Genomic DNA, 27,950 nt, shown 5'->3' on the forward strand with positions numbered 1-27,950 from the left:
CCACAGTCACTCCATCCCCCCCGGAATCCTCTGGCCTCCTGCGTGTGGGTGGGGCAGTTGAGCTTGGTGTTTAACTCCTGTGTGAGCTCCTACCCTGCCCTGCCTGGTCTGTGTGGGGTTGGGTATAGACTTACAACCTCCAGGACCAGGGGCCACTGGGGTCCCTTCCACCTTCTGCACACTGCAGGGCCAGCCTGGACCCCTGGCCAAGCCGACTAGAGGTGAGGAACAGCTTCACTCTGCAAGGCAGGGGCAGGGCTAAGCGCTCGCACAGGGCGGGGCCCGTCACGGCAAACAGCCTTTGCCAAAACCTCAGCAGCACAGAACATTCTAAGGGGTAGGGGTAGCTCTGGGCAGCAGGAGAGAACAGGGAACTCCTCTTTCCGGAAGTGAGCCCCCTACACACCCCTCCCACGGGCTGTGTCCCTGAGTGAGCTCAGGCCCCACTATGTCTCTCCCTCCCAGTCTCCTCCCTCCCTTGGCTGGTTTAATAAAAGACACAAAACAGAAAGGAGGCAGGTTTAGAAAATAAAGTTTGTTGGGATCTTGAACATTTTGGATAAAACAAAAAATATGAACACACATTCAGGTTGTGATGATATGAGAAGTAACATCATCTTATTTAGCTCCTGTGACATACACATACACCTGCTTGTCCGGCACTGCCCTGGGGAAGATGTGTCAGGAGGTCACGGGGTCTCAGGAGGGAGCAAGGTGCCTGGGAATACGTGTGGCTCCACCCTGGTAATGAGCGTGGCTATCTGACCTTATTAACGCTGATCAGCGGTGCAGCCTGCGGCCCTCGTGGGGCAGGGTAAGAAGCAAGCCATTCGCACAAGCGTTTGGCCACAGCAGTTAGTAAACAGGTATCTGCAGCAGGGACAAGGTCACATTTTGGTGTCAGTAAAACAGCAAGTGGAGGGGGAGGGAATAATCTGTCGACAGGTTTGAAAACACTTGGCATGCATGGAAACTTAAAAAAAAAGGCAGATGGATGAGTCTTCCTGGTGGTGGTCACAGTGCGTGGACAGCTGAGGGCGGGGCGCCCGCAGGCTCACACAGTTCTGTCCGTCCCTGAGTTCTTCCTGACGACTTTGCCGCCCTTCACCTGGTCCACCGCCAGCGTCTCCACCTCAGGCTGGGCCTGGGGCGGGGTGACGTGGTGGATGCGGTGGGCCACGCCCACATGGACCTTGTGCTGCTTCTCATGGGCTGGGCCTGGCTGCTCACTGGAGCTGCGATCAGAAGCGATGGGGGGGATGACCAGGGGCCTCTCCTTGATGAGGTGGACCTCGGCCGACTCCCTGGCCAGCAGGAACGGGGTGGGGTCGGGCATGGCATCCACCGGTTCCCGCAAAAGTAGTTTCCGGCCCTCAGCCCCAAATCTGTAGACCTCGTCAAATTCGGGGTGCAGGGGGGCCGAGAGGCTCTTTTTCATGCGGCGGCGGGGCGTCTCCGGCAGCTTGTCCCTGGGGGGGGCGGGCTTGTAGCCAGCCATCACGGGGCTCCCCGGGCTGCCATCTGAGGTTCCACTGGAGCCGAGGAGCTTCCTCTTGGTGGCATGCAGCTGGGAGGTCAGGTAGGCGATGGTGCCGGCCCGCTGCTCCAGCTCACTCGACAGCACGCTCAGCTTGTGGCTCTTCACCTTCAGCTCCTCCAGGTACCGCTTCTCCCGCTCCCTGACGGTGTTCTCCAGCACTGCAATCGCCGCGTTCTTCCGCTCCAGCTCACACAGCAGCTCCTCGTGCTCCTGCTCCTTCGCTCTCAGCTGAGCCTCCAGTTCCTCGCATCGCCTCTGCAGCTCGCTGCTCCTAGAGGGTCCATCTCCTGGAAGCACAAGTGTAGGGACCAGGCTGAGCACCCACCACAGGGCAGGAGACAAGGGGGCCTCTGGGGCCCTGCCAGCTCCTAGTTCTCTGTTTACTGTGTAAAAGGCGGCCCCCCAATTTAAAAGCTGCTGAAGCTAAGACGGGCAACTTCAGAGTTCTTGGCCTCGCCATAGCAGGAGGAGGCTGTCCTCAACCCTCCGGGAGCAAGTTCTTACCTGTCTGCTCTGAACTTTTGAGGGTCAGCTCGTACGTTAAATCTGCAAAGGAAACCACAGTGTGTTTCAGGAGCTTGGTCAGCCCTGGAAATGCAGAACCCATCAGCCAGCGAGTCCTGCCTGGACAGGTCAGGATTAGAGGCAAGTGTGAGAGCAGCGGAAGCTGGTGGCGGCCACCCTCCTTACCAGAGGTCAGAGGGGACCCTCCTTTCCTCTAAAACACCCCATTATCCACGACCAGCCAGCAGCTAACTCTCCTAACGTTATGCTGTGATCAGCGGTTCCAAAATGCACTGCAAGTTCTGACCACTGTATTTTTATGTGTTAAATATTTTGATGTGTTAAATTCATGATATGCCAAGGACTGCTGTATAGCCCCCCCCCCCCCCCACTGTGCACACCCATTGGGCAGAGGGTGAAGGGCACATACAGTGGTCTCTGCAATGATGGGTTAACCCCAGCACCGGCCTGGTGAGCCAGCATGGCTGAAGCTGCCCTGTGACGGGCGACAGGTTCTGCTCTGCGGGAATGTACCCCCTGCCCCCGGGGCAGAGCACCTGTGCAGTGCTGCTGCAGCCGCCGGATCTCGGCGTGCAGGCCCTTCAGTGTGCCCGCGTGTTCCCGCTGCAGGAACAGGAGGTTCTTCTGTGCACTGTGCAGCTGGTTCTCCAGGTTCGCAGCCGCCATGCTGGCACACAGATGACCTGTGGGAAACAGAGCCTGGTCACTGTCCTGGACACAGGGAGGCTGTGTCCTTCGGTTCTTGGGCAGCAGCTCCAGGGCTTCCTGACTCCAAATCCTCGCCTCTCCACTGGCCACCTTGCTCCCACAGTCCACGACCAGTTACTCCCAAAAGACTCCCTGACCTGCTACCACCCCAGGAAAACTGGGCACCTGGGACATGGTCAACATGTCCTTGAAATGGTGTCCAAACCTGGCCAAAGTAAGGAGTCCAAGGAAAAAGTGGGTGGGACTTGGAGGGAAGCCCCCAGATTTCACAGAGCTGAGCCCCCCAACCCTTCTTGGGAACTTCCCGAGGAACCTCTCACTGCGCCACGTGGTGACTGCAGGAATCGGGAGTCTGTCTCCAGACCCTGCCCCTACCCCCTGCATGGCTTCAGCCATCAGTCGTCAGCTGCTCCCTCCACTAGGAGCTCAGAGTCTCGGCCTTTACTGTAACTCGAGAAATGGGGTGAAGTCTATCAGGCCTTTGGACAAGCTACCAGAGTAACTCAGATGCCCTGCCAGCCAGGGATGAAAGTGGATTATCCTCTTATAAACAATTCCTGTAAGTGCAGAGCCCTGGACTGCACTTCCCCGATTTGCTGCGTCAGGGTCCTCGCTGTAGGAAACGCACTTTTCAAAGGCTTCAGTGTGTGGCATGTTGGCAGGACAGCTCTGGTGACGACACCCCCGGGCGCTGTCACCACCCAGGGACACCAATCACACTCTCAGTTATTGGGAGATCAACGGCATTTACACCCCAGCCCTGCAGCTAAGAACAGTACATACTGCAACCTTCACACACATGCTCCCGGCTTGTCCCCCACCGTGTGCCAGGCTCTGCTCCATGCCGGGCACCGAGGCGGCCACAGGCCAGCCTGCCAAGTTGGGGGTTACGCCAGGGAATATGAGGCCTTCAGTGCCCAAGAGCCTTTGTTTCCCCGGCTCGCCACTCAAAGCAGACACGAGGCACGGAAACCACAAAGGCTTCGCCCAGCACTGACAGAACCAAGGGAGGTGAGGCCACACCTGCCTCACCCCTACAGGGGCAGCCGCCCCGTTCCAGCCACAGTGCGGGCATCTCGACGGCGGAGGACCTGCTGCACAGCGACCCTGGTCGTGGTGCGGATGCTGAGCCACAAACACGCTTTCTTCCTGTGGGAAACGCACCGGGTGTTACACTTCTGTTAATTTACCGTTCACTCTGTACGTTCAGAAAAGTCTATAGAGATGGGCCTCGGGCAGGGAGGATGCTAACACCATCTCCCACGACAACACGCTTTCAGTGCAGGGTCTGACCTGTAGCAGAGTGAGGACAGTGTTCTCCTAATTCGAAAGTAACGTCCTCTCCTGCCTTTCGAGGCATCAGTGTGCAGACAGCGACGACATGATTTTATTTATGGGCCGTCTCCCACGTCCGCGAGTGCTCGGCCATCACTCAGGCCGGCTGAGTGTTCTCACCCTCCCCCCAAGGAAAAGCAGCACGTACACCGAGCAGCACCGTCTGCTGGGCCGCTGTCAGCCCTGCCGTCCTCTCCCCCCGCACCAGCCACACCCCTCCCAATGCGGCATCTGCACACCTCGTTCCCGTCTGCAAGGTTCGTGGCTCACCGCCCCGGCCCCCGCCCCGTGACCTGCCCTCCGAACCCCTTATGTACAGGCCGCCTAGCGGCGCGGCGTGGAGCTCCCAGAGAGAACCGCGAGAGCTGCGCTGCGTTAGTCGGGCAGCCCAGCCCGCGGCAGCACCGATCAGAACCTGACCTCACCCACGGCCTGGCGCACCAGCAGCATCCCAGAGCACCGCAGAGCACCCCAAACCTCTTTTCTCAGGCTGAAGGAACAGAGCTGCTTTGATGGGAAAGGCTCTCACTAAAAAATGGGAAATGTCTGTTCCCATCAAAGGTACACTTTTCCTTTCGCTACACACAAAGCTCACGGGAGCAAGGTAATAATTTCAGTGCCTGAGAAAATAGCACACGGCACTCACATGGTGGCTGTGAAGTAGCTACAAGGAGCTATTTGAAGCTACTTCAGGTCCTGGTCATGAATAAGGCAGTGCCCATTCACACTGGGTGCTCCCATGCCACAGACCACCCCACAGCCAGAGCGCCCGCTGCCCCTTCTGCCTCTGAGGGGCCCGTGGCCCAGCGGGACTGCCGGCCCTCAGCAGGCGGCAGCATCTCAGCATTCGTGGCTCTCGCCCGGGGGCTTCCTGTGCTGCCCGGTGTCCCGCAGCTGAGGCACCGCCATCGAAAGGGAAGGCTGGCCGGGGACAAAGGCAGCGGGCGTGGTGAGGAACGGTAAGAGAAGCGATTCCTGGCAGGGAGACGGTTTTCCAAGCAGATCTGTGGACTCAAAACGCTGAGCATGGAAGAAACATTCGAATCGGCTGTGCCGACACCTCTTTATGCTGAGGAGAAATGGAGGCACCAGGACAGCACAGCGGGATGGACGAGCGGAACGAACGGGCTCTTGAGGGGCCGGACTGTGTTTGGGGTTAAATCTGAAGGCTGCCTTGTCGCCTAAATCACGGTATCTAACTCACAGGCTTATTTTAAGTGCTAAATGCAATCACTTATGGCTCAATAAATGTTAGCTCTATTATTTTATGTGACTGTCAGTCCACAGTTACATAAATATACCTCCAAAGTGTTTACTTAGACATACACTAGGGTACTTCCTGAGCACATCTGAGTGTGGAAATGAACTATCCAATATATTCCAGTCCCTTCTAAAGAGGGAAACATGAAAGCAAACAGAAGCATTTTCTGCTGGCCCTTATCTCCCATTTCCACTGGAGAGGAGCCATTCAGGGAGGCAAACGGAGCCGGGCAGGGCAAGGTGCCCTAAGGGACAGCAAAACCTACTTCTTACTCTGAAACAATCTATACGACTTCACAAGCAGCAAAAAACAAAAACAAAAAAAACGGTCTGAGGCTAACTAGGCCATCACTTCTGAGTCTAAGACCCGCTTTTAGAAGAAAGGAAACTTCCAGTCTCTGAAAACGAATACTGACGTTGTTCTGAACTCACAACAGTCTTGGTTAAAGTTGCAGGACCCTGGAATCTCTCTCTGCACACATATTTAAGAAATTCAACTAGTAATTACTGAGAATCCCCAATAATCATGGCGCCAAGACAAAGGACATCATCTCAAGAAAGCATAGCGTCCAACAATCAACACAGAAGCATCCTGGTAAAGAGAATGCGCACCACTGCAGAGTGGAATATCACATCTAACTACACAAGTGGATTCAAAAATCTAGAAGGATCTACAACAAAGCATTGCAAGCATTTGTCTCTAGAGGAACTGTGGGTGATTTTTGTTTTTTTAAAATTCTATTTTGGTGTAACCCAGAGCTGCTATAATGTGGAACCTATATTACTTTATAGTCAGGAAAAAATTATAAAGCGATTTCTCTCAAAAAAGAGAATCATTACCCACTGGCAAAGTGGCACCCTGTTTTAATTGTTCTGTTCCAGGGCAGTCGGGGGCTGCTGAAACTCTGGATAGCTCGCCAGAACCAAAGATAAGTGGGGGGCAGTCTTCACAAAGTAACAACTTAGTGCCCCCAAGATATGCAGAAAATGGTCATGACGCACCCTGTGGTCATAATCCCACCCTGCACGCATTGCCCATTCCTGTAATTCTCTGACATCATCCATCGTGAAATACAAGGCCCATCAGCCACTCTTTAGAGGTGGACGGCCACTTCCTTCTGAAAGAACGAACAGCCTAGCATGCGAGTTGTAATAGATGTGACCGGAGAGCCTGGCAGTTAGACGTGGAAACTCAATATGTGGCAGTCTGGGAAGCCGCAGTCACTGGAGGCCTGCGTGATGGATTTATTAGCCTCGTTTCTCTGCAGTCTCATTATCTCAGACTTTAAGAGATTCTATTTAAAAACCATGTACAAGGTCTGTGCGCTGGCAGAGGTGGCTCAGCCCTTCCATGTGAGTCTCTCAAGAAGAAAGCAAGTCTGTTTCAGGTTGTCTAAAGGTGTCTCTCAGTGGCTGTGCAGGCTGAAAGGGGCGAGTGCACCAGCTCCCTGCTCTGAAATCACGTGGTGCCTCTGGGAATGCCCTGGGCCTCCTGGGAAACTGGGTGATGTAAGAGACAGAAGGCCCACACCCTGCGGCAGACCCCAGCTCAGGAGGCAGGAGCACTGGCACTCGACTCCTGACCAGAACAGAGTCAGCTCAGCCCCTGCTACTTCAGAGAGTCTTAGAGGCTCCTTCTAGGCGAGGAGGAGGCTAAGTGGCTGGTGGGGCTGTGGTGGCCCCGCTTGGCCCTCCTCCTGCCCTTTCCTGGGCAGCCTGTGGGATGACTGCCCTCTGGGGAGCACCCAGTAGCCTCACTTCATAAGCTAGAGCTGGAAACATTTACAACTAAACAGATGTCATTTGTGAGCTTCTAACAAGCTTGTCACTTACCAAGATGATCCTGAGCCAATTCCGGGACACACAATTCTCTCAGCTCTCCACACAGACCGTTCTACATGGTGACACTTTCATCTAAATGGGACAGCTAGGAGGTTGTACCTGAGCAGTGTTCCCATCTCTACATTTGACTGTGGTGACTACAGACCTTCACTGTTTCCAGGTTGACAACTAAAGACACAGTGACCCAAATGCCCAACTGTCTTTTCCCACCAATGAAATGGGAGACATTTCATACATCTCAGTGCTGGATGATCACTGTCTAACTTGTATTTCCCAGGCTGAGAAAACATACTTTAAAAACCTCTCTGTATGTGGCTCACCAAACAGATGAACCATTTCCCGCCCCCATTACTTTTCAGCTAGAGTGGATGGGAGAGAGAAACATCGATGAGAGACACATCGACTGCTTGCCGCCTGCACGCGCCCTGAATGGAGGCGGGGAGTGAACCCACAACCCAGGTACACGCCCTTGACCAGGAATCCAGAGCGAGACCAATGCTCTAACCACTGAGCCACACCGGCCAGGACATACCAGTATCTTTTAAGGGAGATAAACTCATCCTTTGAAGGCATTTGCCCAGGTCTTCATTTCCTGTAACTGTGTAGGGACGGCGCGAGCATGCCCACCTAAGGCTGCGTGACCTTTTGACCTTCCCGACAGAGATGATTCCCCCGTTTCCATTTCTTCTCCGTCACCTCCTGACCCATGTGGAGTAAGTCAGGCACGTTTTACTGGTCACATTTCAGGCCGACTCCCATGGAGCTCTCTCGGCTCACAATGGTTCTCTGTGATGTCAGGGAAGGAGAGCACGCCCAGAGTCCTGCCTCCGTGCTCTCCAGTGAACCGCACACTGAGTTCCAGGGGAGGGGAGAACTCCGCACACAGCCCCGCGGAGGCGTCTCTTTGAGCGAAGGGGGCACGCTGGGCTCCAGGCAAAGGTGGAAGGACCAAGGGCGATGCGAGGTGTGCAGGTGCGGTGCCAGTTGTTCCAGAGCTCGCCGTGGCAACCAGACACGGACTGTGTCAGGTGCATGAGCTGTGAGTACGTTAACCCAGCAGAAAGGAAAGAAAACCACTACCAGGCAAATGATTTCATTCGTCACCTGTCAGCCACGGGAGAGCTGGGCCGTGAGCAGTAGCTGCATTTATCCTTGGGATTTGTCAAAGAATGGGGTGCAACCCAGCCTTTCCCCTCCTGTCCTTTACCCTGGGAAGGTCACTGCTTTTCACCCACACTTCTGTTGTTTTTTTTCCATTTGTACGTGGACTTTGTTTCGTTTCCCTCTTGTATGTGGTCTCAAATCTCCCACAATGGGGTTAATTATAATCCTTGGTCCTGACACACTCTTTCAGGGCCCCCTCTTATTTAGATGCTTTAATGATAAGCACCCCATGCACCCACATGCTGGGAACTTGGGCATTCAGAGGGCCCATGTGAATCCCATATTCTTAGGTTGGGTATTTCAGCTGCTTCTGGTTGGTCCAACTCTGGCGAAGTCTCTTGGTCCATCGGGTGCCCTCAGAGCCAGTTCCTCCTCCCAGGTTTCACAATGGGCAGGATGGTCACCTGGGGCCCCCGGGGCAGACGCTTTTATTGCTGGGTGTGGGAGAGTGTAGAGCAAGGGGTTTGGACTTGGGAACAGCTGATGCCTGTGTGTTCCCTGGGATGCTTTCTGGCAGGCTCTTCCCTGCTCCCCTACGTGTCACCGCCTGGTTTTACCTCCAGCTGCCAACATATACTTACACACCAGGCAGACACGCTGGAAAAAGTCCAGTGGAACTTACGGTCAGTGGGTAGGAGTGGATTCTTTGCTGTGAAATCTGAGTCACGTTTGAGTAATGAAATAGAAGCTGAAATGCAGAGTCACCCCTTAATCGGTATCTTTTAAAAAATCTATTCACTCTCCCAACCCACAGACTCTCAAAAGAAGGACTGATGTCATTCCTTGTTTAAGAAGAGCTTTTAAAGACTCCTCTGTCTTCATAGCAGAGGGGAATTTTCCTCTTGATTAGATGTTTATTACAGAAAACAAAAGCCACAAGAAGGAATACAAATCACATATAATTAAGAAGTCTTTTTAAGCAAAACACTAATGTGCAAGCACTTGGTTACCTGTGAAGCCCATACAGATGCAAAGCGGGGTTAGAATCCTCAGACCCCAGGCTGCCCTCTGCCCCAGGGAGAATCTCCCCAGGGTTCAGGTGGGCGGCTGAGGATGTCATTATGCCCATAACTGTAGGAGCCTGGTAAGAAATGAGAAAGAACCACAGTGCCCCCCAATGCAGTTCCAGGGGGACTCTGAGGCACCCCTGGGAAGGCCTCTCATGCAGCAGGGTGGGGATGCATCCTAGAAGTCACTCCTGCCCAGTGGTCACCGGTCACTGGCTTACCCAGAAACGCCACAGGGAAGGAGCAGCCCCTTCTTCCCACGGCTGGAGAGGTTCTCCTCATAAGCAACTTTTGCTTTTATGTCCAAGGGAGGTCTGTCCTCCTGTAAGTATGCACTGCTCACCCTCTTCTGTACTCAGAAATTACTCCAAACATAAAATCCCTGTGCTGCACATCAGACCCTGAGTACTTGAAGACAATTAGGTCGCACTGACTTCCCTGCTCCGACCCTGCTGCAGGTTTAACATTGAAGCTGGGGATGTGAGAACTGGTGTCATTACGCCGCCTCCCTGGCTGGTCTGGGACGTGCATCTGACTTAGACGTGCATTGCACCCTCCATGTGTGAACACAAAGGCACTGAGTGGCTGCCCTTTGAAGTAATTCCATGCAGTGGACATTAATCACATCTTAGCTAATAAATGCGTGTGTCCACGATGCATTAGGAACTCTTCATGGCTGACCTTGCTCCAGATAGAACAAAGGCCCATGTCCTTTCTTTCCAGAAATAGGAGGAAATGCTTCATAATATAAAAACCACCGTTATTTAAAAGCACAGACACTGTCATTAAAGTCAGTATTGTTGCAAGTACACTCCACCAAGTCAGTAATGATGCAGACAGAGTGATGTTAACCAACAAATAACAGACGGAGGAGTTAAGACCCCAAATGAATGGCCTACCGTAAGTGAAAGAATTAATGTTTTTTAAAAAAGAAATAAAAATACCTAGTTTCCAAGAAACTCGTTTGTTAGATTGATGTATTTACATGCATGCATGACAGTAAAAATCTGATCCAGAGAGTTGTTCTGTACTTTAGATTTCAAAAGTGACTAAACTGAATTTCCTGAGTAATGAGAGCTGCAGAGGGGCGGTAACTATTTTATTTTAAGGTTTTTCAGTACTGTGCATGTTTACGTAAACACGCGTATATATACCCATATACGTATATGTCACAAGCCTTAAAACCTATCAAACACATTTCACAGAAGATGACCACTTAGCCAAAAGAGATACATAAATTCAAAAACATCTTTGGAGGTAAAAATCACTAAAATTCAATGGCAAAAAAATGCAGGCAAATTCTTGACTGTGCAAAAAAAAAAAAAAAAAAAAGGAATCATTTACTAAAACTATACCAACGCTCTTCATAAATAAACCTTGAACTTATAAATCTTAAAAATCGACCACCCTGGCTTTCACGCTCTTACAGGCAGGTTTCTGGGCACGGCTGGTGTTCTGTCACAGGGCCGACGACCACCTGAACTGCGGGGCGTGACTGTTTCCCCCAAGGCCGCCGCCTTTTCATTGCGGGGAGAGGGCGTCCTGCTAACTCGGAAAGCTGGGAACTGACCATGGAGGTCAGCATGGAGGGGTCGGCTGGACCCACGCGAGGAAGTGACCCACGGCGGCCGAGCCCGCGGCGCGGCTGCGCATCCGCACGGCGCTCGGTCTCCCGAACCGCACGCGCGTCGCTCGGGGAAAACCAAAGGCGCCGGCAGAGCCCCGGGGGGCGGGGGGCGGGGGGCGCGCTCACCTGCGGGCCCCGGGGGGCGGGGGGCGCGCTCACCTGCGGGCCTCGGCCGCGCCGCCCAGGACGGTCCCCGAGCCCCGGGAGCGACGCGCCTTGGCCAGGCCGAGGGGCCCAGGGCCGCCTCCCGCGGGCGCCCCTGCAATGCGGCTCCGGGCCCGCGGGCCCACCAGCCCGGCCCGCAGCCTGGCCGGGAGCCCGGCAGGGCCGCCCCGCGTCGCCGGCGGGGTCGGGCGCGGCTGCTCCCCTGGGGGACACGCTCCCCCCCGCAGCCCCGGGGCCGGCCGGGCCCCCATCTCCGTGAGCTCCCGTCTCGACAGGTGCCCCGCCGCCCGCCGACCTCCCCGCGGGCCCGGCCCCGTCGCGCCCCGGGCCCCTCACCTGCGGGCGCGGCGGGCGCGGTCCTCAGGCGGCTCCCCGCCTCGGCGCGGTCCTCCGGGCGGGCGGCGGGGGCCGGCGGCCCATGGGCGGGGCCGCGGGCGGGGCTGACTGCGGGCTCCGGCCCTGCCCGGCCCGGCCCGGCCGCCGGGGGAGGTCAGCGGGCGCCGCCCGCCCGGCGCATCTCGCCGGCTCCCCCCGAGCGCTCGCGCGGTGCACGCCGGGACGGGACGGGCGGCGGGGCGGCGGCGGGGCCTGCGGGCTGGCGGGCGGGCGAGGCGCCGGCGCGGCGGCCGGGCTGTGTCTGCGGGGCGGGGCGGCGGCTGCGGGTACTCACTCGGCGGGGCGGGGGCGCGCCCCTCCCGCGGCGGCGGCGGGGCGGGGACGCGGGGCGGGGAGGGAGCGTCCGGCCGGTGGGACGCAGGCGCACAGCTCAGGTGCGGCCGCACTGCGGTTGCCCCGGGTAACGGGGCCCGGCGGGGCGGGGCGGGGCGGGGCTGGGGCGGGGAGCGAGGCGGCGAGCGGGAGCGCGCGCGGGCCGGGTGGGGGGAGGTGGGGAAGGGGGAAGTGGGGGTACCCGGGGCCAGCCTGCGGGGGGCGGGCGCGCGGGCGGCGGGGGGCGGGGCGGGCGGCGCGCAAGGGCGCGGGCGGGCGGCGCGCATGCGTGCGGCCGCGGCTCCCGGGGTCTCGCCGGCCTCGTGCGTGCGCACGCGCGCTGCCCCCGGAGGCGCCTGGGCGAGCGGAGCGCGCGCGGCTGGGAGGCGCACCTGTGAGGCGTCCCCGGAGGAGCGGGCGGGTGGGTGCGCGGAGCCGCGGCCCGGGCGCTGCACCCCGCACTTGGAGTGAGTTCTGGGGCCGCCGCGTCTTTATTTCTTCGCCGGCCCAGTCGGGGCGCCGGGTGGGGGCGGGGCGGGGGCCGGCGAGCGGGCTCGGGCGGGCGGGCCGGACGGTGAGGGGATTAAAGAAAAGAAACGGCCGGTCGCCGCGCCTGGGCCTCGAGCCGCGGCCGGGCCCGGGGCGCCGGCGGGGAAGGTCAGAGCCGCCGCGCGCGGCCCCGGGGCAGACCCCGCGGCTCCGGGGCGGCCGGGTCTCGGGCCTCGGCGCCCCGCGTGGGCCCCGCAGCGCCGGTTGCGGGGAGCGAGGCCCGCAGATGGCGGCCGGGCGGGCGGGCGCGCGGCGCAGGCCGGGCAGCGGCGGGGGCGAGGCCGGGCGAGGCCCCGCGGGAGCCGGACTCCCGGGCGGGCCCCATTGTTGTGGTGGCCGAGGGAAGGGGGAGCAGAGCGGCGCCCGGGGCCCGTGCAGCCGCGCCCTGGAGCCTCCCCCGGAGGGTCCCCGCAGCGGCGGTCGCGGCCTGGCCGGGCCGGGGCCGGGCGCGCGGCAGCGAGGCCTCGCTGCAGGGGGTTGCTCTGCTGTTTTCCAGGCGCCTCGCGTCCCGGCGGAGCCCCGCGAGCATCCTGCGCAGGTGATGAGAAGCCCCTCGCGCCCCGGGCGCGGAACGCAGCCGCCGCCTGACGCCTCCATTGTTTGACCATAACCAGGGCCGATCGGCTCCCAGGTAAACCGAGGGCAGCGCAGGCGGGCTCCCTCTCCGCTCCCGCACCCCGGCAGTGCCCCCTCTCTCGGGGACTTCAGTGCCCCTCCCGTCTCCCGCCGCCCGCCTCCCGGACGTGCGCCCGTCTGGGTTCACCCGCCAGGTCACCTCCTCGCCCTCGAAACCCGGCTCCTTTGTGAAACCGCCCGCGGGGCTCCGACCGCTGGATCCCGAGGAGGAGCCGGCCCGGGCCCCTCTCCTGGATCGCTCGCTTATTGGTTGTCTTACCGCAACAAAGGAGACCAGATAACTAAAAAAGAGAAACAAAAATCTAAGCTACTGCTTTTTTTTAAAATTTTTTTTAAAGGAACGTTTTGTGATGTTTAGACAGCTTATTGTTTTAACGGGGTCGAACTGTTTTTGTTTCTCTGTTTTGTCTCCTCCGCGAGACTGGGGCCCCTACTTTCTTTAGGGATGCATAGCTTTTTAGAGCAGAAAAATGGCCTCGTTCTACCCACAGGTTAATAATTTGTAAATATTTGAAATTAATTTTAAGTGAGTAATACATTTCCTTGGTAAAAATGAAAACATTGCTGAGATGGCTAAAGTCTTTGACTACCAACCCCCATCTCCAGAGATAGCAACTATTATGTGTTTGGTGCGTATCCTTCTAGATCTTTTAAAATACTCGCGTGTGTGGGTGTATCTACTTGCATTACCCTTGTTTTAATAACTCGTGGCGCACTGAAGTTTAGCGTGTGATGAGTGGATTAGCTCATCTTGAAGAACCGCTGCCTCATGTCCCATAGTTTGAGACCAGACCATAGTTCATTTAGCTATTTCCTGGATTGATGGTAATTTAAGATTTCACTTTATATTTGAAACAGCTCTTTGGGTGGTGTTCTCCGGTGAGGTGCAGTTTTAGCGAAGGGAGCACAAAACTATGCTGATTACAGAGACCAGGCCTCAGGGTCCAGGCGCTCTGGTTAAGAAACAAGTGCGGGAGCCTCCATCCACCCTGCCCCCGCTGTCATTGTGACTCCGCCCCTTCCAAGTCCTGTGACCTTGGGCAGGACACTTGGTCACTCTGAACCTCAGTTTTCTTTTCTATAAATGGTGGTCGTACCTGCTCTGTTCACCCCACAGAGTTCAGTGACATGAAGTGTGTGAAAAGTGCTTTGTAGAGTGTATCGTGGTGTATAAAGGTTGGTTTTACTGGCTTTCATGATCCATACAGATTTTTTATTTGAAACATAACGTGTGTTTGTATACATGTATATACACATATATAGACTAGATGTGTGTTACTGAGAGACAGCCAGCTTTGAGTGCTTTTTAACTCATGATTTTGCTATAATTAATTTTTACTAAGTGCTATTCATACATTAGGTTTTTTACAGGATATTTGACAAAGCACATTTTTCCCAGTGCTTTACATGCCATAAAAAAATAAGTCATGTCAGTTGATTATGAATAAAGTATCAGCAAATCAAACAGGACATGAAACAAAACTCATTGTAATATTTAAACAAAACTTATTTCCAAGTGATGTGAATTTGTACGAGAGTTTTCCTGTGGCAGCAGTGCACAGGTCCGTGTTCATGTCTTTCAGGTAAAATGTATTCTTACTGAATTTATAGGCAGCATTGGAGTTTAGCAGTTTAAATATTGATTAAATGGTGTGATGGATTTCATTGTAAGATGTAAGAGATGTAATTGGGGGCTTTGTAGGTATTTTTCTTTCATTCAGATACACATGAGTGCTTGTAGTGTGGCCAGCAAATCAACGTGCCCCTGTGCTCGTGGAGTTTATGATCTCTGGGGTAGAGGGGACTGGGAATGAATACAGTCCCACAGACTACAGGTATAACCACAAACCTGTGAGCAGTGAAAGCTCAGCAGCACTGGCTGCAAGAATGAAACGAGAACCAACTTTTAGATTGTGGAGAGAGGGCCCAGGACATTTTTTTTTTTTTTTTAAACAAAAGTCAGGTCTCGGCTGAGATCTGAAGGGAGAGCAGGGTTAGTGTAGAGTGAGGTGGGGGGTGATCGTCCAGGCAGGGAATGGCGTGTGGGAAGGCCCTGGCGGGGAAAATGCTTTGCCTGTTCCAGGAACAGAGACGGACTCTTGGGTAGGTTGTTGTGGGCGAGGGGAAGTGTGGCCAGGCAGGGGCCTCTTGGTCATGTAGGGTCTTGTAGGGTAGGTTCGGGATGTTTTACTTTATCCTGAGTGAAGTGGGAAACCATCACAAGGAGTGGGTTTTAAGCAGAAGAATGACATAATCAGATTTGCATTTTTAAACAATCATTCCAGCTGCTGCACGCAGAATGGGGGGGGTGGGAAGTGGGGGAGACCACATAGGCCGTTTCAGAGGTTGGTTTAGACGAGAGGCCGTCTCTCCCTTGGAGTTCACATTGAACTCAAACTGCCATCTAAACTAAGGTCAAAACAGACACTTTTTTTTTTTTAAGTCCTCATTTTTTAATAAGTAGAATGAAAAGGCACTTTTTTAATGCAAAAAGTACACGTAAATATTAAACTAATTGCCCACACTATACTTTAAAAAATATGAGTCAAAATTTTGGAAGTTATTTAACATGGTTTTTATATGTTTGGGTTTTTTTTAAGATATCTTTATTGATTTCAGAGAGAGAGGGGGAGAGAGAGAGAGAAACATCATTGATGAGAGAGTCATTGATTGGCTGCCTCCTGCACGCCCCCTACTGGAGATGGAGCCTGAAACCCGGGCATGGGCCCTCACTGGGAATCGAACCCAGATCTCCTGGATCATAGGTCGATGCTCAGCCACTGAGCCACACTGGCCGGGCCGTTTTTATAAGTTTTGTCAAAACAGTAATACATGAAACAAGAGCAAGGTGAGGATATAAAATGAAAGGCAGGAAATCTTTTGTAGATGCTATTGGCTACAAAAATGAGAGTAACTGAGAAACGGACAGAAACACTGAGGAAGTGACTAGGTAACAGTGCATATGTAGAATCCATAGCTTTTGAATACCAGAAACTAGCTGGCAGAAACTAAAATGGAAAATAAAAAATAGGCTCTGACATGGCCTGGATGGATAGGTCTAGATATGTTACTGAGCCAAAAAAGCAAGTTTTAATTTTTTTGTACCATACCAAAAATTGTGTATGTCCTGAATAAAAATAGAAAAAGTTGTAGAAGGAACATTGTGACTACTGAGGGGAAAGTCCTAAGGGAGACTTTTTTTCCTCTCTTTTTTTTTTTTTTACAGATGTCCCCCTTCCCCGCCCATTGACCCCTCTGCCCTCCCCCGGAGAGACTGATTTTTTATTTCACATACTTTTTCATTGTTTTAGTTGTTGTTTTTATAGTATTTACTTTTGTAATAAAGATGCTATAGTTTCTCACTCATCAATTTAGACTAAAAAATGAGAGTACCTAGTACTTATGAGGACATGGTAAAAATGCCACACTCCTGTTACATTGGCTGTATGTATCAAGGGCCTTAGAAATGTTCACATTCTTTGATGCAGAACCATCTAGGACCATCAAAGGAGCATTTTTAAGCAGAGAAGCTTCACCCACAAAAGACACATGTGGTAGTTACTTTTAAGGGTGCGCTCGCAGAGTGACTGAGTTATGATTCATCCACTCAATGATGCATGGCCATTAAAATGTTTATGACGAAAATGTATTAAAATGTTTACGATGGTGTTAAGTGGAATGAAACCAGGACACAAAATTACATACCTGATACGATTAAAACTCTTAAACATCCCAACCACCGTCCACAAAAACCTACAATGGAAAACTGTCTGGAAGAAACCAGATGAAAACCTTAAAAATTGTGTACATTGGGAGGTGGAATGTTGGGTGACTTAAAAATTTTGCTTTTTTTGCATCTTCCAAGATTATATGTGTTACATTTATAATGGAACATTGAGTTTAAAAAGCACATTGTATCTAGGACATATGTTAGCTGCATGGTGAATAGGCATGCGCACTTTTAAAAATAGATCTGCTCTGTCATATAAAGCATGCACTAAACTGTATGCTAAAAACTGCCATTGGAACGTTTTTTGAGTGGAGCATTTGGAGTAAGTTTGAATGAACTTTGTTGCTTCCCATATTTGGAGGAAAATAGCCTCCTAGCAACATGCAGAATAAGAATGGTTCTCATTTCTAATTTTGTACCTGTGGGATAAATGCAGAAACTTAAACATGGGCCTTGGTATTTCCTAGTGTGGCTTTTGGTGGATGTTCATTTGTTCCTGGAAGAGAGGTTTTTTAAAAAAATGAAAATCAGCTTTGGCATCATGTCAGAAGCAAGCAGAGTTCCATTTTAAAAAGCAGTAATTTATGTTCTGCCCAGCACAACAGTGTGTCTGCATCTTCATCCCAGCTGGAACGTGCGCTGTCACCGTGTCACCTGATACATCATAGGAAGCCAGTGAGGGCTGCTCCGGAGCTCATTCATTTTTCAAACCCCTGCAAGTCAGACTCATGAAATAGTCGTCCATTTCCCTATCTTATTTGCAGTGCCTTCCATGGTCTCCTGACAGGGCTTGGGAGGGAGCCCTTGTAGCCAGAGCAGACCTCTGTCCCAACCATTGGTCTGCCTCTTAGGGAAATGATAAAACAATTCATAAAATTAGCTTGCTCTTCTGTACACTAAACCCTGTTAGGTCCCTCTAGCTTTCAGTTATTTTTAGATGCACAGTTCAAACATGTAGTATTTAAGAATATTTCACTGATTCCAAGTACTCGGCCTCAGCTAGCAGATGGAAGTCAGTTTTCTCAGTTAACCAGTACTCAGTAACTTAGGGCTGTGGTAGAGGCCCCAGCTCACAGTCAGAGACAGGGAACCTGCAGAAGGCAGGCTGGACTAATCGTCACGCCACTCGCCCGCTGAGGTTCATGTTCAGACACCTTGGCGTGAATGTCCACGAGGGCATCTGAGCAGTGTTTGAGTGCCCTCTGCAGGCATTGCGGGCAGTGAAACGAGACTCCTGCAGGACATTTTCTTAACAGAGGCAAGAACCTGGACTAGGTGGCTGAGCTGGTGTGGGTGCCATCTGGGAGCAGGGACAGCTTCCTACCTCACTGTTTTCCTCATGCTCTCACCTCTCTGGCTTTGAGCTCCCTGGACCCTGATGGCCTTCCTTGAATCTGACGGCAGCAGGAACTTCTTTGCTGCCCTGCAGTTTGGGCTTCAGTACTCACGGGCACCTTGGGTTAGTGCAGCTCTGCTGCGCCTGCCCGTTTCCTCTGCTGCCTTGGCTTCTGCTCCAGAACCGGGTTCTGGACCCGCCGTCCTGCTCCCCACACACACGCTATTCTCTACACTGAGATATCAGACCTTTTCCAGCTGAGTTTTTCCTCTCTCCGTAAGTTCTTGCTGTTTTCTCCCAAAACCTTGACAGCAACCTTCTCCCTGGATACGGGTCCTTGGAAGTCCCCAACCTGGGGGGTCTCGTTTTCCATTGGCCATGTACAGACTGGATTCCCAGAGCCACTGTGTTTCCTGCACAAGCGTTTCCCCTTGTTTTCTTTGGGCCTTTGGATTAGTGATCATTTTTTATGAATTTTCCCTTTTGCACAGAACTGAAGGAGACAACCCACATCTTCCATAGGACAGGTGGTTACTCATCTGTCCTTGGTCATTGCTGAAATCTGAAGTACTCCAGTTGAACACACAGTCTGGGCCCCCATGGTCTATGTACCTGATAGAGTTTTATGCTATTTCCACTCTTAGCTAGGAAGCAAGAGAAAGAAGGGTCCTGTGTCCTTAGCCACTTACCCTGTGGGAAGAGGTGCAGGCACTGAGGTGAGTTGTCCTCGAGTGGCAAGTGTCCCTCCCTCCTCTCTCGCTGACTCAGTGCCCTTAGCCAGCCAGCCTTATGGGTGATAAGATTTGAGGTGCAGGCCTAGTATTTTATGGATTCCAAGTTGTTCCTGCCAGTGTTTGCTTTGGTCTCAATCTCAAGGTTATTGCTTATACAGGGGAAGGAATCCTCCACATGACCTCGCCGGGCTTATTGTGGCCACAGCGGGAGTTGGATGCATAGGCCAGGTAATAGCCAGGTGCTCCTGTGTTTTCCATTTCTAGCTCAGTCCTGTTCATGTTTCCACCTAGAGTTCTAGAAGTGAGGGTGTGTCCTGAGACTGCTGGCCAGATTTGATTTGTCTTTAAGGGCGTACATTCCCAGAAATAACACCCATCACCCACTGAGCATGTTTGTGGTCTCCCACCCCAGGCCCTCTTTGAGGCGGTAGTGATGAGTTTCTATCCATGCCAGTCCTGAACTCTGATTGCCAGTCTTACGGTCTTAGGACTTCCACGTCTCCTGTGGTTCTTTGGCTTTGAGAAGCACATGGCCTCTGTACTTGGAGCTTCCTAGGTGAGTTGGCCCCAAGATCCCTCCCCTGCCTGTGTGCGTTTTGGTTTGCTGAACAGTACGAGTTACATGTGAGTTAGGTATGGAGACAGCTAGAGTCTGGGATGTTTAAAGTAGTCAGATCATAGGAACAGTAAGCTGAGGGTGGTTACCAGGCTCTGTGGGACAGGGAGGGGAGGCAGTCAGTGGTACAGTGTTTCCATTCCGCAAGAGGAAAAAGCTCTAGAGCCTTTTTTCGCAATAATGTGAATATACTTTTAGTGCAGTTAAAAAAACTAGCCAGAATCCCAAATCCCAGACTTTCTGACCTGCTTGCTCTGGGACACTCCCACTCCCGGTGTCACTGGGGACAGTCCTGCTGAGGCCCACTTTGTGTTTCTGTCACTGTCTCCCAGGCCCAGCCTGCCTTTCCTTCCTTAGTGAGCCAGGCAGCCTCATGTGATCTCCAGACTTCTGCTTCTCCCAAGGATGGCACGAGCTTCCCGGTGTCTGTTCCTTTCTCCTCTGGGCCCGAACATGGACTTTGTCCCTTTGGGTCTTACTGTGCCCAGCAGTGGGAGGAAGGAGGCATGTTTAATGATTGAATCTCCTCCTCTGAGAGGATGGTCACTGGCGCTCACACTCTGCCCCACCCAGAGCAGGGCTCCCAGGCCTGGCCGCAAAGGCTGTCCCTGAGGAAGACAGACCAGCAGTGTCAGGCAGAGGGAAGGGGCAGGAGAGGCAGGTCCTGCAGACAGAGGACGTTGCCACCTCTGCGTTGCTCAGTGTGCTGACTCTGGGCACCCTGGGTGTGTTCTGAATGATTCCTCTTTTTCTCAGGTCCCCTCAGTGTTCCCCCTTCTTGAGGACAGTCGAGCACTGAGTCAATTAACCCCCTGCATGGTGAGGGCAAGAGTGAGCGCCTGTAGGATGGAAAATAGGCCTTACCCTCCATGTCCCAGAGGAATAACCTCGGCCGATGGTCGCACAGCTGGGTGGTATCAGGTCAGGAACTGACCTTAGGACCGGGACTGCAGTTCAGTGCTCTGCCCCCTACATTACTGTGAGGTTAATGCATGTATATGTTACACATTCACCAGCCCGATAAGATAAGCTAGGCCTGCGGGTGGAATTCATGTGGGGTCCTTGGAGTGGGGCACTCTCTGTCCCACGACTCAGGTTCTCTGTGCCCAGCATCGAAGGGCAGGAAGGAAAGCCGTGGAGCCCAGACTGTGGGGAAGTGTCACTAATGTCCCATGTGTTTTAAATCCCTCATGGGGACAGAGGGTTGGTCAGGAGGGAAAACCGCCCAGTAGAAGCAGGGGTGCAGGAGACAGACCTGGAGCTGAACACTGCATGGGAGGATCCTAACTCCAGGGAGGTGGGGCCATGGGTCTGGGAGCCTCTGCTTGTGAAGTCCTTGGCGGAGAGGCTGGTGTCCTGCGCTAATTGCAACAAGGGCAGTGGGGAGACGTGCGCTTGTTGAGCCTCCGCCGTGCCTCAGGCCTGTGGGCACTTGAACACTCCTCTCCAGGGAGCATAACAGTGCAGAGGCCTGCCCACCCCGGTACTCGAGGGTCAGTTCTGTGGGAGGGCTTACGAGTATGCTCTCTGACAGTCTGTAAAACAAGAAATACTTAGTAGGAAGAGGGCAGTACTTACACGTTGGCACCTGTCTTTAATCATGTAAGGCTGCGAAGAGACTCGCCTGCTGTGCACCCAGCTCTGCAGTGGGCTGTTTTGGTGGAAGTTGGGAAAACAGCGGCTTCACCCAGATAATGCCGTGGGAAAGGGGCTTAGTAGCCTTTTCAGATAACTGAACTCACCGGGGATGTGACGCCACGGCCTGACAGTGGTTGGTTCTAGAGCGAGGCCATCGCGTAGTCTGAGACCCAGCCGTGAGCTTTCCATGCTCCGTGCTCTACTGTTCCCTTTACCCTGCAGACTCCTGTGGACGTGAGCTCAGCTCTCTGCAGCGCGGTGGTTCCTGACGCTCCCGACGGGGGAGCCCCCACTCCCATCCCACTGCAGCTCCCCTAGCCCCAAGCCCCACCCAGGATGACTTTGTCACACTCAGTGCAGTTTGGGTTTGACGTCTCTGCATGGATGTCTTGGATGAGCGTCTGCCTCCCGCTGGACTAAATTCCACGAGGGAGGTCCCCATTGTATTTCTGCTCCTTGTTGCGGGCACGGTGGCTGGCACAGTTAGACACTCAGGAAACATGTTGGTTGGATGACCTGCTGGAGACAGAGTGATGAAGGAGTTTAGCTCTTTCTGCTGCTGGAGGAGCTGACACGCAGGAAGCCAGGAAAGGGAGACGGCAGACAAGGAAACCAGCACAGAATGACCCAGTAGTCGGTGGTGCCTGTGGGGAGAGGCTGCAGGGGAGCAGGACTAGCTGACATGGTTCATGGTTCATTGAGGCTGCTCCCTAAGGAGGCAGTGCTGGTGCTGAGACCTGAGTGTGAGAAGACGCCAGCTCTGACGGGACGACGCGTGGGCCCGGGAGGTGCTAAGGGGAAACAGGCTGGGCAGGTCTGAGGACGAGAAGGGTTGGAGTGAGGTGGTGTGTGGTGGACAAGAGTGGGTAGGAGATGAGTGGGTAGAGCCAGCGGCCAACGCCTGCCCAACCCAAAGGGTGTGTGCGTTTAAAGAGCATCGGGAGAGTTAAGCAGGGGGTGGGGAGCAGGAACGAAGCAAAGAGATGTGATGGGGAGGCTGTGGACAGAGTCTGCGTCCGGCCAGGTAGGCTAGGTGGGCGAGGTGGCGATGGAGACTGGGGGGGCAGCGTGGGGATGTGTTGTTGCGGGGGGGCTGACCTGGGTGGGTGTCAGTGCTCCAAGATGGGGAAGGTGAGGAAGGAGCAGTTTGAGGGGGTTGGGTTTGGGAAGGTTATTTGGGGAGCTTCCGGGGCTGAGATGAAGCTGGGGAGCCAACCTCATGATGTGACTGAGTGAGGTTACTTGGAGGGGTTGTAAACTCATAGAAAAAGGTGTCGCCAGTTGGAGCCCTGGAGCCAGCCCTACATTTAGATGTCGAGCAGAGCAGGAGGGTCTCCAGTGAAGGCAGTAGGGGCATGGTGGGCGAGGCAGGGGAGCCATGCAGGCCAGGGAGACAGTGTGTCGCATGGTCCCAGACCCTGGGGCCGGCCTCCTTTGCATCAGCTGTGCGCCTCACCCTTCACAAGGGTCTGCTGTGGGACTCCCATGGCTCTAGGCCATCTTCTCGTCTCAGTCAGTGGTGGTGGGTCCAGGCCTGTGCGCTCTGCAGTGCTGTCATGGGTACGTCTAGCTCAGCCTCTACCTCGTGTGCCAAGTCTGATGCCAGGGCTCTGGGCTGCTAATGCCTTCAGAATTTCTCTCCTGCTGAGTCAGGGTGATGGGCCTGGATTCTGTGCCCATCCTCTGCTGAGGGACTTCAGTCTCAGTCCCCAGCCTCCGCCTCCATGTCCAGTGGTTGGCATCCTCCGGCTCTTCCCATCCTCCCAGCACTGAGGGCCCCTGTGCTCCTCCTGAGGCCCCTGTGGGATGCTGCCCCTCATGGTCACACCTGTTGCTGCCTGTGTTCTCCAGCACCTGCCTTGTGGAGACTGGGTCCTTCTACTTTAAGTTACTAGTTTGCAGTCATAGGGTCATTTCAACAAGAAATCCGTGGAATACTGGCACACCTTGGTTCCCAAACAAAGTCCTATTTTTTGGTCAGCTGTGTAACAGAGAGTAACATACAGAAGGCATGTCGGAGTGACTCGTGTCTCACAGCCTCATGCAGGCAGTTGCAGCAGGTTCTGTCTGGGGGGCAGAGAGGGCATCAGGACACCCTTCCCAAACATATCTGACAGGTCATAATCAAACACCTCCCTTCACTGACTGTGACGGAGCAGCACACAGAGGGTCTCTGGTGACATTGACGTCCTGGTACAGGACACAGATCAAAAACCAAGGAACATGAGATAATTACAAGTCCTGCCTGCTTTGAAGGGCTCTACTAAGATTAAAGTAGAGTCTTAGCCAGGGGCCTTCTGTAGGTACAGGAGGGGCTGCTGACACTCCGAGCGGCACAGGTGGGGAAGGAGCATTTCAGGCACAGGAAGAGCCTGTGCAGAGGCCCCAAGGCAGGCACAGAACGGAAAAAGCACAGCGGGGGGGGGGGTGTGTGTGGCAGGACTTTGAGTTTTTGGAAACCACTGAGGACAGTTAAGCAAGGGAGCACCATCTAATACAGCACCATATATGTTTGTTGTTCTTTTAGACTGGGAGGCTGCTCAGATAGGGTGTGTGAGCTCCGGCAGCAGCAGCAGCATTGTCCGTCCCAGAGTTCACAGGGGAGGCCGTTGTCCTCCTCGGTCCTGTACGTAGGACAGCTGCTTCCGTGCTCACTGTGGGTCTTCTGAGGACGCTCCTTTCTTAGTAGCACCCCCTAGATGTTGCTCAGATAATTGCAGTGAGTGGTTGTATTGGATTTGCACGTGGGCTGTGACCAGGAGCATGATATCTGCAAATTCTCTTCAGACCTGCATACCAAGGACACCTCTCTATGGAAGATAAGGGCTCATTTCTCAAGACCAGAAAAGGTCTGTGTTACTGCTCTCACATTTCTATCCAGTTAATTATGGAATCATCGGCAGTGTTCTGGACAGAAAGCCTTTTCACTGACTTTATTTCTGTTTCTGTCACAGGAGACTGGAGTGGTACCTGTGCAGGGAGCCTCAGAAGGGAGGAGCCGCACACCTGGGGCCCGAGGAACCTCTTCTTGGGAGGCTCCCGTCTGATGTGCAGGAGGCAGGACATCAGACTGACTCTTCAGGGGATCCTGCAGGGGACCGAGACCAGCACGCACTGTCTCAGCCTCTACTGCAGGGGACACTGTGTGGCTCTCTGTCTAACAGTGAGACACGAGAGCCCATTTTACACGAGGTGGCTGCCAGGGACTCAAAATCGCTAAGGTTTGCCTTGGGAGCCCCTGGAATGTGGACAACTCAGGACCTGACAGGAAGTTCTGTGTTGATGAGTCCGGGCTTCACGTGGAAGTGAATGTCACTTTATAACCAGTAGTCACCCTGAGTGAGGGACACTATGCAGGAGGAAGCCTTCCACAGGAAGACAGGCAGGGCAAAGCTTAGGCTGACCCTGAGCCTCCCAAGTAGAGTGAGCCTGAGATAAGCTGCTGACATGGCAAAGTAGGGGACTTGGTGACCTCTCGCCTATACCTGGAGTTGTCAAGATTTCCTCTTTTAAGTCACTATACCAAATAGGAAACATGATCTACAAGTGCCCCATGTGTAGGGAGTTTTTCTCTGAGAGAGCAGACCTTTTCATGCATCAGAAAATCCACACTGCTGAGAAGCCCCACAAGTGTGACAAGTGTGACAAGGGTTTCTTTCACATATCGGAGCTCCACGTTCACTGGCGAGACCACACTGGAGAGAAGGTCTATAAGTGCGATGACTGCGGTAAGGATTTTAGCACCACAACGAAGCTTAACAGGCATAAGAAAATCCACACCGTGGAGAAGCCCTATAAATGCTATGAGTGTGGCAAAGCATTCAATTGGAGCTCCCATCTCCAGATCCACATGAGAGTTCACACAGGGGAGAAGCCCTATGTCTGCAGTGAGTGCGGGCGGGGCTTCAGTAACAGCTCGAACCTCTGCATGCATCAGAGAGTGCACACGGGCGAGAAGCCCTTCAAGTGTGAGGAGTGTGGCAAGGCCTTCCGGCATACGTCCAGCCTCTGCATGCACCAACGGGTGCACACGGGGGAGAAGCCCTACAAGTGCTACGAGTGCGGGAAGGCTTTCAGCCAGAGCTCCAGCCTCTGCATCCACCAGCGGGTGCACACCGGGGAGAAGCCCTACAGGTGCTGTGGGTGCGGGAAGGCCTTCAGCCAGAGCTCCAGCCTGTGCATCCACCAGAGAGTGCACACCGGGGAGAAGCCCTTCAAGTGTGATGAGTGCGGGAAGGCCTTCAGCCAGAGCACCAGCCTCTGCATCCACCAGCGGGTGCACACAAAGGAGAGGAATCACCTCAAAATACCAGTTCTATAGAGCGCTTGTTAAGTTAGAAATCCTAAACCCATAAGTGCCACTAGGAAGGAAACCCTACAGACACCTGCATTGACCCGAGAATTGTTACAGGAAGCCCCAGCCCCAGCAGAACATTCTTTTTGAAGAGGCGAGTGTGAGGCTGATATTTTGATCCATGCCAGTGTGTTCCACAATTGGACTTTGACTCTGGAATCCCTCCGGGTGTCTGCCCCAGATGGGCCGCGGGGTCCCAGCGTTTCCCACCCACGAAACGTGGGTGCATTTCTTGAGGTTCCAGCCCGATGCCTCCGTAGTGAATACCGCACAGGGAACCACGGCTGTCACCCAGCCTCCTGCGTCACCTTCTGTTGACGCTTCACCCAACAGTGAGTTAGCCCAGCCCTCCTCCCCATCCCTCCATGGAGAGCTCACAACCCCTTCTCTCAATTCAGGCATATTGGTTAATGCATTTGAAATGGACAGTCCCCCCAAGTCAGTGCTTTGACATCTCTGAGGCTCCCCTCAATTCACCCCTGCCTCTCCATAGACCCCATTGTTTCTGAGCCCACGTTCCTGTGTGTCCTCAAAGTACTCTACCCATAGACACCCCCTCTTCCTAGATGGCGTCCAGTCTCATTTTAGTTTTACTCAGTCAGCCAGTCAGGATCAGAATCATTGGCAGACGGATGTGCCCTCGAACTTTTTTTTTTTTTTTTTTAATTTTTGGGATTCTGCTAATCACCGCATTTCTGTTAGATATATTTTAGTGCCCCCATCACACATTTTTAACTTGAATTTTTTTTGGAAATAGCTGAATGTAAATAGGGAGGCAGGAGCAAGTAAAGTTGGAACTTTCTGCTCTTGGCTCCTTTGTGATGTGGAGGGAGCTCAGTCTGGCCAGGGGAGCCAGTGGGAGGAGTGGTGGCAGGAGGAGGCGCCGCTAATGATGGTCTCGTTCCTTCTCTGATTCTGGGCGGTGAGGAGTAGGAGGCTGGGCAGCCCCCCGAGGAGGGCTGCCTGTCAGTTCCCTGTAAGTGGGGATGTGTGCTAATTACCCTTCATTCATTCGTTCACTTAACAAGTATTTATTAAACACCTCCTGTGTGCTAGGCACGGGGCTGGGTGCTGGGAATACCACTGAGGAAGACAGACCAGGCCCCTACTCACGGAGTTTACTTCTGGTGGAGGAGACAGGCGACAAGTAAACAAATAAATAATGTAGTTTGAGATAGTGATTAAGTGCTACGAAGAAAATAAACTAGGGTGGTGACTTAGAGGGGTGGGGGCGGGGGCGGGGCATCCTTAGGTAGCTGTTGGGCAAGGCCTTTCTGAGGGGTGGCTGAGCGGAGAGCGGGGTCCAGCTCTGGCTGGCGGAGTGGGCAGACCCGTGGGTGTCTGGGCAGAGGCGTGGGCGCTGGAGCGTAGTGAGCGGCCAGCGGGCAGACACTGAGCTGCTCAGTGTCTGACGGTTATAGGCCTTTTTTTATTTTATGTTTTGGCTAGATATTAACACTCATGTGGAGGAACTCAAGGAATGTTTAGAAGACCAAAAGTCCCCAGTGACAAGAACAAGCAGCCGACCTTTAACTGTTTCTCTTCTCATTCCCGTTGGCGGTGATTCCCACATGTAGTCCTTTTGCTCAGGAATCTTGGGGAGTTAAGGATCTTTGAAGCTCCGAGACGGGTGACCATATCCCCACATGGTGCCCGTCAGCTGTCACAGAGGTTGGGAAGCCAACCCCCAAAACAGTCACCGACATGCTGACAGAAAGCTTGAGTTCTTGTGTCTGAATTTCTCCTGTTTGACTGGGAGGGGGTTTTGTGTAACTGAGACCTCCGTGCACGAGGGAGATTTAAAAGGAGCACATGAATTTGTGGGTGGGCCGTGAAACAGGACGGGACCCGGGGTTCCCCGGTCACAGTCTGGGTGGACTCCAGGCACCGTGAGCGGGCCTCGGTGAGTCTGTCTCGCTCGCTCCCTCCTCTTCACAGGGAGGGGCTGGCGCAGCTGGGCAGAGCCCCTTCCAGGCCGGTTCCTGACCACGATTTACTGTAGTGTCTTATCTCATGTCACAGTAGTGCAGGCGCTAGAGATGCCTGGACTTTTAGTTGGTAGAGAGCCAGTTGAGACATCAATAGTTTTAGTTTTAGGAGAAGTTGGTTTGATTTCTAGCTTTATGACTATTAGGTGTGCGAGCTTGGGCAAACCACCTAACCCTGGAGTCTCGTTTTCCCCAGACGAGGACATTAGGCTCCCCGATTTCCGCGTTTCCAGCTAGTCCTAGAGTTCTATATTTCTACATAGTTAATTATTTTATCATGCTGTTGCTGGGAATATGACTAACACTTTTGAAGCTACTAATTTTATGTCGAGCTTTAAAGTCCATAATTGTTTTCAGAAAATATTATTTGACCTACAGTCTGTCCAAATCAATTTAATAAAATCACTTTATAACAGGGCTCGGTGCCTGGCCTGTGGCTGTGTGGTCTCGTGGTCAATGTGTGTGTGAATGATGCATGTGAGTGTGTG

General features: G+C 53.6%; 2 protein-coding genes across 12 annotated transcripts in view; one reads left to right on the top strand and one right to left on the bottom strand.

Moving 5' to 3' along the window:
- Positions 1 to 520: 520 nt before the first annotated feature.
- On the bottom strand, positions 521 to 11,693 carry CCDC92 (coiled-coil domain containing 92). Of its 2 annotated transcripts, none has more exons than XM_081122713.1 (4): positions 11,510 to 11,693; positions 2,602 to 2,748; positions 2,045 to 2,086; positions 521 to 1,827 (listed from the first exon to the last, which is right to left on the bottom strand). In XM_081122713.1, the coding sequence occupies exons 2-4, from the start codon at positions 2,729 to 2,731 to the stop codon at positions 1,055 to 1,057; spliced, it is 945 nt and encodes a 314-aa protein (XP_080978839.1). In that variant the 5' UTR covers positions 2,732 to 2,748; positions 11,510 to 11,693; the 3' UTR covers positions 521 to 1,054. The 2 variants fall into 2 exon arrangements, with proteins under 2 accessions (XP_080978839.1, XP_080978838.1); XM_081122712.1 differs by lacking the exon at positions 11,510 to 11,693 and adding an exon at positions 9,325 to 9,430.
- Positions 11,694 to 12,186: 493 nt separating this feature from the next.
- The window catches only part of ZNF664 (zinc finger protein 664), a 61,525-nt gene continuing 45,761 nt past the window's right edge, over positions 12,187 to 27,950 (top strand). For 4 of the 10 annotated variants that reach the window (XR_013997779.1, XR_013997780.1, XR_013997781.1 and 1 more), the window contains exons 1-3: positions 12,187 to 12,348; positions 12,927 to 13,061; positions 24,075 to 25,806. Coding sequence is in view for 6 of the 10 variants with exons in the window: in XM_081122716.1 (XP_080978842.1) it covers positions 24,656 to 25,441 (786 nt within the window). In the remaining 4 variants the exon portion in view is untranslated. Of the gene's footprint in view, positions 12,349 to 12,926; positions 13,062 to 19,320; positions 19,423 to 23,907; positions 23,970 to 24,074; positions 27,881 to 27,950 lie in introns of those variants that run through there. The other 6 variants (XM_081122716.1, XM_081122714.1, XM_081122718.1 and 3 more) reach the window with 6 other exon arrangements.

Source organism: Miniopterus schreibersii (genome assembly GCF_964146895.1).
Source record: "Miniopterus schreibersii genome assembly, chromosome: 20".
In the NCBI taxonomy this organism is placed as follows: Eukaryota; Metazoa; Chordata; class Mammalia; order Chiroptera; family Miniopteridae; genus Miniopterus; species Miniopterus schreibersii.